We start from the raw sequence: 13,738 nt of genomic DNA, 5'->3' as shown, positions 1-13,738 counted from the left end.
ATAAAAATTCTTACTTGTTTCAATATATACTTCCTATATATTTAATAGTTTATATTCGCAAGAAAAAAATCCTCCGTTTTTAAAGACTAGATCTTAAGCCTGATATATATTCAGATTTTATTAAAAATCCAGCCATTTCAAAAAAAAAAAAAAAATTATCAAAAAATTTATTGAGATGAATTTTTTTAAAAAAAATTTCATTTTTTGAAAACATAAGCTTTTTTTTAAAAAAAATAAGCTTTAACAAACTCAGCTGTTAAAAGAGAACAAAATGAAACAAGAATATGTTCGAATGTATTCTAATTTTAAACAAGAATGTAATCTAATTTTACGTATCAGTTTTTGGCATCATGCCAAGTTTTATCCTTTTCAATTAGCTGAGAAAAGAGGGTAAATAATTAGTTGTTTTGATATAAATTTTTAACCAATTTAGATTTTTTTTAAAAATCTGAAAGGAAGGAACAATAATTGTATTACAATGGATAATGGAAAGAACAAAAATTTTCCTTCATAGTTAATATAGACAAGGATATGATTAAAAATTGATTAAAGTTAATTAAATAATTCAAGATAACCAGACAACAGTTATTAATCAGATAATAGGGAAAAATACTATTTTTTCACGCAATTAAAATCATACTAATGAACAATCTGAACAGTATTTTATATTAAGATTTTCAATACATACTTCAGTTAATTTAAAGATGCGTTTTACGAATGAAGTCTAGGAAATATATTGCAAAATCTTAATAAATATTACACACGAGAATTACTCTTTGAGTTAATCAGTATGTTCTTTCAAACGATTATATATGCATGGATATTGACAACAAAAATATACAATTTAAGCTCCTTGCGCATTCAGCATGAGACATTAACATACCAGTCTTTTAACTGAAAGACAAAGGGGTGGAACAAATTGACAAGAATGAATGAACCAAGTGAATCTCCAGGAGGTATGAAGAGGGTGTGGTGAGGCAACATGAAGCAAATGTTACAACGTCGGTGTTGGTGATGATGATCTCCATTGGTTAAGCGTCTTCACTTAGGGGACCAATCAATGACGAGCTTGTAATCACAAATGCCCTATCAAAGGCCAGTTGACGAAGCAGATGGAACAGGTGTTCCACGACCTCACAGTCATCTCATACTGATGCATTTGATGGGCGAGGATTTGGCCATCGTGGAATTATCCACTGTCAAGCCAGACAGGGACTCTTGAAGGGTATACCACTGGGCGACAGGTTTCCGGGGGTTGTCCAGCATTTCGATCCAGTGGTCACGACCGAGTCCGATACAGCTGCTGCCGATTGCGAAGACTCCCATCACCTCATTGGCGCCAACCCTAGGAGAAGAAAAAGAAAAGTTAAAATCATTTTATTTCATAAGAAAAAAAGAATAAAATAGGCTAATTAAGAAAATTAATTAATTAAGACTATTTATGCATAAAATAATACAATAAATCGTTCATTATTATAATCACATCCAAATAAAAGGGCCAGAAAAGATTTTGCTCAAAAAGAATTATTCTTAACTATTCTTTTTTAATTCATAATAATTAATTTAATTTAAATATTTGGAAAATTGAAACAAATTATAATATTTTCTCTAATTTGGTAGTAAAACTAAAATATTCTGTGAAATATAACTTGATTGGAAGGGCAACGATACGATAAAAAAAAATATGAAATTTTCAAAGAAAATTCGTTCCAATTCCGGTGCTACTTATTTCACCTATTTGTGCTCATTTGGCTGTTTATCACGAACAGAAGCCATTATGCAATATAAACACAGAGAAATTAGCTTTTAAAGAATTTTGAAATGCATTTTAAAGTTGAAAAATGCTAGTTTTTTTTTTCTCCATAAATATAGATCTTCACAAACTGAAACCTCCAAAAGTATTAATTACTTTTCTTGTTGTTTTAAAATCTTTGCTCTTGAATTTCTACTCTAAGTAATAAAGGTCGCATATGTCGACTTGCCTACCATGAATAAAGAATTTTAACACGATTGTTTTTTTCTCTGGAGCAGAGGTTCTTAAATTGTAGATCACGAAAAGATGCTGACTGTATTATTTTTCCATAACTTACAAAAATGTGATGTAGGCTTAAAATTTTCATCAAGTCACATGTTAGTAATTAGACTAAATAAAAGCCTTAAAACTGTCATCAAGTAACATGGTAGTAACTAGAATAAAAAATATGCACAATACGGTAACAAGCAACTCGTGTTAACTTAGATACGAGTTGCAGAAATTCCTTTTGGCTACGAACATTCAATTTAATTTATGTACGAATCAATTTAAAAAGGGCTTGTTATCATTTATATAAACATATATTACAATAATAAATACTTACTAATAATAAATGTTTTTTAAAACAAAAGTTCCTTTTTGCTCATAAGACGTGGTTTGGAAAGGACCAAATTATTGGTTTTAAAAAGAAACATTGTTCAGAGGATGAAGTAGATCGTTACAGATTCAGTTGTTTCTAAAAAGTGGGTCACAATATTTAAAAGTTTGGCAACCCCTGATCAAAAGTAAGATCAAATATGCCAAGCTTTTTATTATTATGAACGAGACTGGAAATTCTTACAAGTCTACATTGAGTAAAACGAAGATGATTGAATAAAATTTTAAACTTTTAATAAGAAAAAAAAAAAGGAGAAACTCTCAAAACCCAGTAATTGTATGACAGCGACGAACAAACGTCTTTCAGTTTTAAAAATCACCCCCGTCGAGGGACTGACCTGTCGTAATCGATCACTTTGACGACTAAAGTGACATCCTCAATGTTCTCGGCGGGGACATCGAAGACGAGGGCTTCGTTATAGACCGGATTCAAAGTCGACTTTTTGACAGATGTCTTCTTTTTCTTGACACGCTTGCCTTGGCACATCAAAGAGACCTTCACGTATGGATCTGAAAAAGAAAAAGACATTGCTCAAACTTTGGAATAAAATGGACGTCCATCAACAATGTTTAATTTATTTTAAGGTTTATTGCAAGTGTGGTACAGAAATACATTTATTCCAGATGTAGTTTTTTTCTACCATTTATTCTCACTATAAAAAGGTTAAATAAAACTATATATATTGCCTATAAAAAATTATTATGAGCGTGAGTTTACACCCCCGCTTTCCTTACACTTGTTTCATAACTTGCCACACAAGTGACATCGTGTTTGCATCTATTTAAAATAAAACAACTTCTCAACAGCGCCATCTGGAGGCGCAAAATTCTCTAACAAGATTGTCGGATACTTCATGATAAATTTTTTTTCAAGATGTAGAGATAGCGTATTTATGGAAATATTGCAATTATTTCCATCTGTATCAATACTATATTATTATGATATTATATGATACTATATTATGATTATTATTATTATATGATACTATATTATGATTATTATTATTATGATACTATATTATTATATAAATACTGATGGTTTTAAAAAAAAGCAGGAGACCTAAGCAAATCTGAAAAAAAGCAGGAGTGTTCTTCTCTGCAGCATAGGTAATCAACAAGTAACCTCATTTTCTATTATTCTATCACTCTACGCATCCCCTGAAAATAAATACTTGGACAATCTAGTAGTTTCTGTCCTGCTCTCCTTCTATCAGTTTACACATCCCCTGAACATAAATACTTGGTTAATCTAGTACTTTCTTTTATGTTCTCCTTCTATCATTCTACGCATCCCCTGAACATAAATGCTCGGGCAATATTGTTAAGAATCTGCGATGCGGCTCCCCAGCATAGTCAGTTCCATAGGAGGTCCCAGAGCTTGGCGACAAACTTGGAGACTTTGGCGCCAAAATAGATTATACCCGAAACATCTAGAATTTTCCCGATCCGTCCAGTAGGAACGGAGATACGCCTCGAACGTTCCTGATTGGTTGAGAGGCTTCTAGCCCCGTCTCCTAAGACCTATAAAAGGAAGCACCCGCAGCTGCCGGGCAGTAATGAGTTGAGTGGTGAACCGGACGGTGAATTGGGTCGTGGACCAGTGGAGTCGAAGAGTAGTCGGAATCGACAGTAAAAAAACTGGCCTTCCAGAGATAAGCGGAGCAGCGACGGAGTGAAGCTAGTGCTGAACTAAGCTGTGCGCTACTGTCTGTCTGTCTAGTAATATGCTGCTGTGTATGCTGTTGTTGCTGCACGTCTCGGCTGAAGATAATCGTCTTCTGTGCTGTATATAGTTGTCGTCTTTGTGCTTCTTGTAAATAAACTTGTCTTCGTGTAAATAAACGTCGTTGTTTTATTTTCTACTGCCGCCTGGTGATTGAGCGTTCTCCACACCATATAACTCCCACTATCCAAACGAACCCCCTGAAATTTCGTAACAATATAGTATTTCCTTTTCTGCTCTCATCCTTTTTTCTATTGTCGCTCCATTATTTTAGAGTGATCTCTTGTGCCCTGCTGTCCCACAAGCAAATGAAATAGGAATACTTCGTATAATCGTTTTGTTATCTCAATAGAAAGTTGACTGTTTTTAGATTAATGCAAATGGACTATTGATATTGCTATAATAGAGTTTTTGCAAGTATTTGAAATTCTTGCATTAATCCTTAAGTTTTATAGAATAAGTAATTGGCAGGGACGGATTGTGGTGTTGAAATAACACATATTTCAAACTTTTGTCAAATTGTTTATAAAAAGCTTTTAATCTTCTGAGTCATATTCTACTTCCTTTAAAAAACAAACGAAGTGAAGACAAGTCAATTCAGGACAAGCTTACTATCTTGTCCCAAGTGTGAAAGACCTTTCTCTTCCCTGGTTATGTAACCTGTTATTTTAACATCAGGCTTTAATTAATTCTCTCACTTCCTCTTTAATCTGAGTTAAAAGTTCTGAATCATATTTTGACAAGTCAAGTTCACTGAGTTCACTTTCAGAGAAATATTGTGGTGTACACAATCTCGTATTTCGAATTGACATATACTATTTGTCATGCCTCTCACCACCACGTAACTGTTCCGGGCTCACAGCTGAAAGGAGATGAAGTGAAGAGAGAGGAAGAGTTGCGCGGAATTGGTTGCTGACACCGGAAGCATGTGAGTTTGTAGGAGCTCCGGTAGAAACTCAGAGAAATGATTTTAGGTTTAAATCGAAATTTAACACTACATATTTAAATAGCAATCAATCATTGAATCCATAAAATATAATCATAATAATCCATCCATAATAAACTTGTTTTGCCAAGAAAAGTGTCATCGTGTCAAGACACGCAACATTATTAATTTCAAAGTTCGTTGTATCTTTGACTGACGAAGGAATATCAAATAATGATGTGAAAACTGATTAGGAATATCCTCAACGTACGACACAGTTTGTTTTACTGATTTTAAAACAGGATTTTCCCTTTTATTTTTCTTATAATGATTAAAGCCTTTCAAACAAAGACAAAAATAAAAATCGTAATGATGCTTACGCTAGTAGCACACAAATATTGTACAATATTTTATGACATTGATCAATATTAGAAATAGTGTTTAATATTGTGGAATATTGTTCAGTATCATATAATATCGCACAATATTGTGCAACAGGGTATGCTACGTATGTAACAGGCCATTTTCACTCTAATAGCACACCAAACTGGAAGCTTTCCTTTTACTCTTTCCATCCACGGCCTCAAACTCAATTTTTGCCTACTTTATATCTGGCCCAGAGTTTGTCTTGGTAGTGAAGTCTAGGCCTTGTTGTTGTAAGCATGCATTAATATTTGATTTAGACAGTTCCTATAGTGGTATTTGTATATATACATAAAATAATAAGATAAAAAAGATAGGCACGTAAAAAAATTAGAATAGAATTAAAAAGCAGCAGCAGCAGCCATTAATGGCTGCAATATTTATTATTTCAAAAATTATTGCTAATTCTCCAAAAGTAGTATCAATTTTGAAAGCTGCAACTCAATATATATATGTAACAAATTCGAATCCTGTCGGCTCTTTAATATGTAACATTATTTGTTGTGGTGCAGAATGCAGTTTGAAGACAGTGAAGAGACTTTTTATCTTTTTAAATTCTTTTTAATCCATCGGGAAAGCATAATTATTTACAAGCAGAGACGCGGACAAGACGTCCGCCACAGCCCAATACAAAAGCCGAAATGGGGAAAAAGGGCCGAAATAAATTGTCCCTCGTCTTATATAACCTTAGATTTTGATAGGGAAAATATTTCTTCACAGTGCTTATTTATTAATAAGATTCAGATAGGGATTTCTGACGCATGTCAATCACATGTAAGGGAAACACAGGGATCTTTTAAGAAAGAATGTGCTTACTGGACATTTTTTACCCCTTCATGCCGAGCGTGTGAAAGTATCGGCGTTCAGCCAATTCAGCAGTTTTATAAAGCTTATCTTGAATTAATTAAGTAGAGAAAGTGGAATTGGATCACGAAATAAGATAATATTTTTAGAATGAAGTTACTATGGGCCAAATTAAGATTAAATCTTGGAAATTAATTAAGTTGAAATTAAAGTTTAAAATATCATTACACACACACACACACACACACACACACACACACACACACATATTCTAAAACCGTTAAAATATTCCTTAGCAAACGATTTTTTTGAAATTTATTTAAAGGCCTTTTATGTAATGTTTGTGCTTTCTTTTATAAAAAGAACCAATCTCTTTAATTCTTTATGCCATAGAAAAACAAAAGTAATTAATCATGCATTAAAAATAAACCTAATCTTTATCAAAAGGATATGCATATTTTCAACAATTATAATTTAATTGTGCTTTTATAATTTACAGATATTTGTAAATGAAAAATTGAAAACATAAATAGGGACACATTTCCTCAAAATTTGCATCAGTTAAAAGAAAAAAAAATGATTTTTTCATTTTTCATTTTGTTTTCTGAATGGTGCCATTTTGATATTGTTCTCAACATAACCATGGCAACAGCTGTTTCTGGATAGAACGGAGTCTAATAATTTCAGCCAAAGTCACGTGGTGACGGTTACTATGCTTGATATCTGACGTCTAATTGCACATTGTCTTACGGTGCGTTTTAATGTAAATAAGAGACAATTTATTTCAAAATTAAACTGACTCTGCTCTCTTAATGTGCATCATTTGAACTGAATTAGCCCATTATAAGAATTTTGATTGAATGATTTCCATGCTTGTGTTATACAAAAGGGATGCATTTATTTTGTACAGCATTTTCAGATTACGAGAAATTTGCCAATATGTTTGCTATAAAATTTCTAGAATTAAAATTAAATTTACTACAAGAAGAAAATTAAATACTACCTTATACTTAAAATGAATTTTTATAAGAAAAGTCAAATGTTTTATGGAAAATTTTCTTTTCCAAACAATTTACATAAAATTCTACTCGCTAAAATTTTTATTTCTTTCTTATATTTATTTTTATTTCTTCTATTCTAAAAAAAAATTAAAAAGCTGTTTATTTCGCATTGGTTTAGAAACTAATATTACGCTGATGCAATTTAAATAAAAAAAATTTCTTTCAAAACATAAAATCTTCAATGTAATAAAAGATAACTACAAAAAAAAAAAAAAAAAAAACGGATACGCAACAATACAAATAAAAAGTAAATAAACCTAAATTTGTAATTTTGCATCAAAGATATTTTTGCGTGAAATTAAATTTATGTTTTATACCATGAGAGAAAAATTTAAAAAGACAGTTGGCATCTCTTTTTGCAGCTAAAATCAATACAGCTGCAGAGCAGTTCCAAAACCAAAAATAAACATTTTTAATGATGACTTTAAAATGTACAAACCTAGTCCCCATTTCCAAACATTACAAAAAAAAAAAAAAGTAAAGCAGCCTTTTACCTCATTGATCAATTCCTGCTTTTTCTCCTTCTCTGTTAAATAGCATTCCCTGTCTCAGCTTAAATGCTTGGGTAATTCCTAGCCCGATTACCACTGGCCCAGGGCTACACGACGATCAATTCCCGGGCAGACCCGAGTGCTCCAAAATCGTTCTTAAAACTGTCATTAGCCGGGCAGAGGGGCGCCTTCGAGTCCAACAGCAACCTCTCGTTGCCTCCCTTTTATCAGGAACAACGATTTATCACCCCTGCTCCCCCCCCCCTTCAGAAGAGGTAGCAGGAAGCAGCAAGCAGCAATATGGAGGTGCGATGGCGAAAATTCTGCACGTAGCGTGGGAATTAGGTGCTTTGCATGTTTTAAAGATGGGAGATTACAAGGTTTGTTTTTAAGTTTAGCATATATTTTTTGAGTTTCGATTTGATGAAAAGAGCTGATATCCTACTGCGTTTGGAAGTATGCATATAAAAGGTGCATTATTTGGCAGATGGTTTAGAATACAAAAGTGCGAATTATATTTTTATTTTTAGATTTTTGATGAATTTTAATGTTTTAGATCCCCCTAAGTGAGAAGTGCAGACTCAAATTATGTTTGTCTGTCTGTAAACGCGATGACTCAATAACTCTTTGATCTAGACAGATGAAATATGGCATATAGTTTTGAATCTAGTAGAAGTATAGCACCAAATCTATGTTTCTATTAGATTTTGAACGACATCCATTCAGAGAAAATCTGTCTGTCCAGCTGTCCGAATGCAAGTGAACACGATATCTAAAAAACGCAAAAATCTAAATGGATAAAATTTAACATACAGATTTAGCATTTTTAAAGATCTGTATTAAATTTTGCGCAAATCCATATTAAATTTTGAACCAGGTTTCTCAAAGTGTTAACCATTTTTCGGTCTGGACTTTTATATACATGTAAACGCTATAATTCTTAAATACAATCATCTGAAACTTGGTATGTGATCTTCTGACTGCAATTGTAGTTTTGAATCAAATATTGGTTTCAATCAGTCTGGAAAATAGGAAATAGATATTCGGTTTCTTGATACTTGTGTATTAACCGCATCTCTGCGATTAATCGACAAAAAACCTTGCGAAATATCACAACCTATTAGTTTTTGTCGTTGTTATTATTCCTTAAAGGCATGCAGTTAATAATACACAAGTACATTTATCAGAGAGTATGCGAGAAAGTTTAAGGGAGACAACCCCCACTGGTTTAATAATTAAAGCTAATGAACTGTCACAAGTAAACGGGAAATAGGATGAGAGAACTCCACTTTCATTGACTTGAAAAAGGGGGAAGGCTTTAATGCGTTTTACATACAGCATTTAAGTAGATAGCATTTTAAGAGGAGAGCTTGAGATTTCATATAGTTTTGTTACATTAATGTCAAATGTTGAAACAACGGGAGGGCTATTTGGGGAAGTACCTTGTAATTTTGAATTTGTGATTAGAAATTGAGGACGCCATATCGATTGGCTCCTTTCTTCAAACGCTCACGCCATTTGACCTTCTACTTGACCAGTCACATGTTGTTTGGCGGATCCTTCTCGGATTCTTGTTTAGAAATCGCTTGATATAAAAAATTTTCTAAAATCTATCTAACTTGTCTTATCCATAAACGGCTCCACAGAGAAGCCAACTTGAGTACCAGGATGAAAAGTTGCGGTATATGGCTTATAGTTTCGCATAGAAAATTACTTATGCATTTAAAAATTCAATGTACTTATCAGAAATGTGCATTTTTAAATCTAAATTTTGATATAAAACTACAGTTTTGATGTAAATCAGGTAAATATCCACCAATAGTAAGCTTTGTTTTGGATACAAACATGAAGACAAAGATATACAAGAATATATAGAAATAATGTCAATAATTCTGCTTCTGCCCGTGGAAAATTTTTAAACGTAGCATTTAGCAAAATATTTTGATGATTGCAGGATTTCTATTTGTTAAATTTGTATAGTAGAGAGTAAAAAAAGAGTATAAACAAAATACAACAATAAAAAGTTTTATTTCAGTTGCATATCAGTGGGTAAACTTTAAAAACCACCGTGTCAGCTGATGTTAACATTTTCTAAAGTCCATTATGTTCTTAATACGTTATTTAACAAAACATGAAACCTCAAAAGGAACTAAACCATAAAATATTCTGTTCTTTTCAACCTTTTTCACAGTTCAACATTTTCATGACAAATACAGAAAAACAACTGCCAAAAAAAATGTCGTCGGTGCAGTCCGCCGAGTTTGAGAAACCAATTTTTTGAAGAAATAGAGGAAAACCACTCCCTCCGAAACATTAAAACAAACTGTTCTCTCCAATTCCCTTTTGTGCAAGTGCACTCAATCAAAAGCTTAGGAATAAAAGCCCACCTTTCCACACACCGGAACTGATAAAAGCCCTTTATAACTCCAGTTCCAAGCAGGAGGCGGTATCTCTCAACTCTCTCTGTCACATGTCACGTGATAATGGATAAATAATTCCAGGACGCAGCTTCGCCCATAAATATAGCGAATCCAGGATTCTACAGTTTAACTTGTTCCACAAGCGGATGTATCACGCAAATGGGAACCACACGCGATAGGCTTAGACAGAATGACGTCATGGAATGTTTGTCTTTTTATGCCTTGAGAATGGGCGAAAAGTTGTCAAGGTACGTTCAACAGTGCCAGAAAGATTTTTATGGGCACGCAAGTTTTTCTTGGAGAAAAATGGAGAATTGCTATCTCAAACGAGATGCGTATCTCTGGTTGTTTCTAGAATTACTTTGTAAAATGTTACATTGAAGTTCTTTGTAGTTATGGTAGTTACCTTGAAATATTTGTTTAAGCAAAATTATTTTATGCGGTGGATTGAGGCACGTCTAAATTTGTACAAAAGTTCAAATTTGTGCAATACAAAAGTGCAATAGAATAACAATTCAAAAATACAAAAAATATTGGAAAAAGAAGGGCGGGGGGGGGAATCCACCTCTCTGCCATATTCGAGAAAAACATAACAAATTTGTTTATGGGGATATTGGTATTCTTCAAAAGTCAAATTTCTGCGCATTTCTTCAGGTGCATTTAGAAGGCTTTTGAATATTTTTTTTTTTTTGTAGAAAATCATTAAATATCTAAGTATCAAAATTTTTCACTGTAAATATTTTATCTTGTATGAAATAGCAATTGATTGTAACTTTAAAAATGCGTTTAAATTGTTACAAAAAAAATTACTATCTACAGAAAATATTTAAATCATACATATCTAAATATGGTGACGGCCCTTTAAAAAAATGTAAAATATTTTCTGATATAATCACAGTATATTAATCAATATTTGTAATCCGGAAAAGGTTTTCATGAGGAATCTATTCATGACGTTACAAAAGGGTACTGACATAGACAATTTCAAAATTGTATAATTTTACATATATAGACAATCCCTTAAAAAGATTTTAAGGACAGCATCTTTTAGCATAAGTTACTATCTTAAAAATGGTATTTTTAGATTTCATGTATGATAATCGATTCTAGAATAAAGTTGGGTAAGTTCTTGTATGTGCTGCAGTACAGTGCGTGCAAAGTGTAAAATACATGAGGGCTAAAATTTATTGAACATCAAAAAATTCTTTCTTTACTATTGCTTTTCAATCTTTTATTGGTTATTAGGTTTTTATTATTCTTTTATACCTAGAGTCTTCATTTTTAATGCTAAAAGTATTATTACAATTTCGTCATAAGTCTCTATTGAGCAAATCACGTTTCCATGAAAAGCAAAACATGCTTTACTATTCGAAAATTTCGAAATATTATCACTGCAATTATATCTACGAAAGTTGGAGTGCTGTTTTTCATAACTTTTTTGAATGTTTATCATGTAATATCTGCATTCAAATTTTTATCTCTTTCACTTCAGCAGCATATTTGTTAGAAGGCATATATCAGCAGTATTTTTCCATAATATTACGAATTTGTAATATGGGCTTCCTGCATTGTGTCTCTTGTTAAAGAAAATAGATTTACAGGTATGGTAATGGCGAATGACCCAGGAATGAATGCTAGATCACTGACCCCTTGCTTTGGAAACAAACTTGACATTTGGCGACGACAAATTTAGCAACAATGATGGCAAGCAAGAAGCACCCAGAATATTGAAACCTTTTGGCGATATTTTTTATTAAAACTCGAATTTTAGCGTTTCCTCAAGAAAATTTGTTGTCCTGTCACAGGAGTGAAATAGAGAAGAGATGCCGGCGTCCTGGCATAGGGGTAGCGCGTCTTCCCCGTGATCTGGGCGTCCCGGGTTCGAGTCCCGGTTTGGGCATGGTTGTTCTTCTGTTGTTCTATCTGTGAGATGTGTGAATGTGCCCTCCTGTAAAAAGGGGTTGTGCAAGCGAATGAGTGATGCGTGAGTAGCAAAGTCGTACTCTTGGCTCTAGTTGGCGCTGCAATAAAAAATAAGAGACGTCCCCCTCAGGCTTAAATCGCTGTCTTCGTAACAGCGGGCTTGTCGGTGGCAAGTGCCATAAGAAACAAACAAACAAACAGAGAAGAGATGAGGAGTCCCTCAGTCAGTAGTATTCAGTTAAGTTGAGCTCAAATGAATAGTTCAGCGAAGTTTCTCCAGCGAGTTTTCTTTGAATGTTTTGTTCTATTGCAGTTGTTTAATAGCGATTTGTTGCTTTCGTGTTGATTTTTGAAGTAATGTTTTGTCAAAACTTCGTCTATCTGTTGTTTATTGTGTTTTCGTACAGAATAAAGCTCCATTATTCATTACTGTGCCTGTTGGACTTTTCAATATAACCCACCGGACGATTTTTCAATCAACTATGATTACACTTTCCATAAGAACATTGCAACTTAAAAACGCAACAAACGTAAAAAACAAACAAACGAGCTGTAATATGTTCTGGATACCAAAATTGTAGATCTATATCCAATTTTGGACCTAATCTGTCAATGGAAAAATTTCCAAAATGCTTTGAGTTTTGTTTTATTTTTTCTGTGTGTAATGAAATGTGCCATATTTTACATACAAATGAGAAAATCGAGAGCAGAACAGTCCTCTTAATTTGAAAATATAATTCTGTCTTAATTTTAAATTTATTAATTACGATATCTCTTCGAATTCAGCATATTTGAAATTTAAAAAAAAACAAAACGATGTTTTTATCGTTTTTTTTGTTCTAATGCCCATATATATTTAAATATTTTAATCGCAATATACAGTCTCGTATTTCATGAAATTCTCTAAAAAAAATTTGTTAAGAAGGATCATTGTTTTACCAATCGAGCCGTGTTCTAAAAAAAACCACATCCTTGTCTGGCAATTCATGTTTATTTTTCGATGTATAGACATTAACTGTAACTGTTATCAAATACGATTGTTTCATTCTTTTTAAATCTGCTATAACTAACTTAACCTTATCATTCGAATAACGATCCATAGTTATTTATTTCTTGTTCCACAGAACATTAGATACTCGGTGATTTATAGGTCATAAACTGTGAAGAATTATAGGGCGATAAATTTTCCTATAGCCATCATCAATAAAATTCTGTAACCAGTAAATAATGGTCCCTTCAAGAAAATAAAAATGCCTAGCCAGTTTGAAATATGATAGTTATTGTTCGAACTAATTTCACAAAAATATCTACATAATCTTTGAAACATAAATAAATTAACCAAATAATAAAAAACATAAAATAAGGCTATTCAATTAGGATATACATAAATTAAAATGGATGGTATTCTGTAAGTTGAAGTAATATAATTACATTCTCAGTAGCTAAATGTCTTCTTATAGTTCTAGTCTACAACATTATTACTACATCATGATTATTAAATTAACTGTTAGAAATAATATGACATTAACTACAAAATTTCTGTCTCTCAGCTGAACGA

The 13,738-nt window shown here is 32.6% G+C and overlaps 1 protein-coding gene across 1 annotated transcript in view; it reads right to left on the bottom strand.

Annotated features, from left to right (window-relative positions):
* Positions 1–272: 272 nt before the first annotated feature.
* The window catches only part of LOC129988356 (synaptotagmin-9-like), a 155,377-nt gene continuing 141,911 nt past the window's right edge, over positions 273–13,738 (bottom strand). Inside the window, exons 8-9 of the mRNA XM_056096561.1 lie at positions 2,749–2,920; positions 273–1,345 (exon numbers count right to left, since the gene is read on the bottom strand). Of these exons, the coding sequence (XP_055952536.1) occupies positions 1,141–1,345; positions 2,749–2,920 (377 nt within the window). The 3' untranslated portion in view covers positions 273–1,140. The remainder of the gene's footprint in view (positions 1,346–2,748; positions 2,921–13,738) is intronic.

This window comes from Argiope bruennichi, chromosome 10 (assembly GCF_947563725.1).
Source record: "Argiope bruennichi chromosome 10, qqArgBrue1.1, whole genome shotgun sequence".
In the NCBI taxonomy this organism is placed as follows: Eukaryota; Metazoa; Arthropoda; class Arachnida; order Araneae; family Araneidae; genus Argiope; species Argiope bruennichi.
Note: the sequence above shows the minus strand (reverse complement) of the source record. Positions and strands in the feature narration are given on the sequence as shown.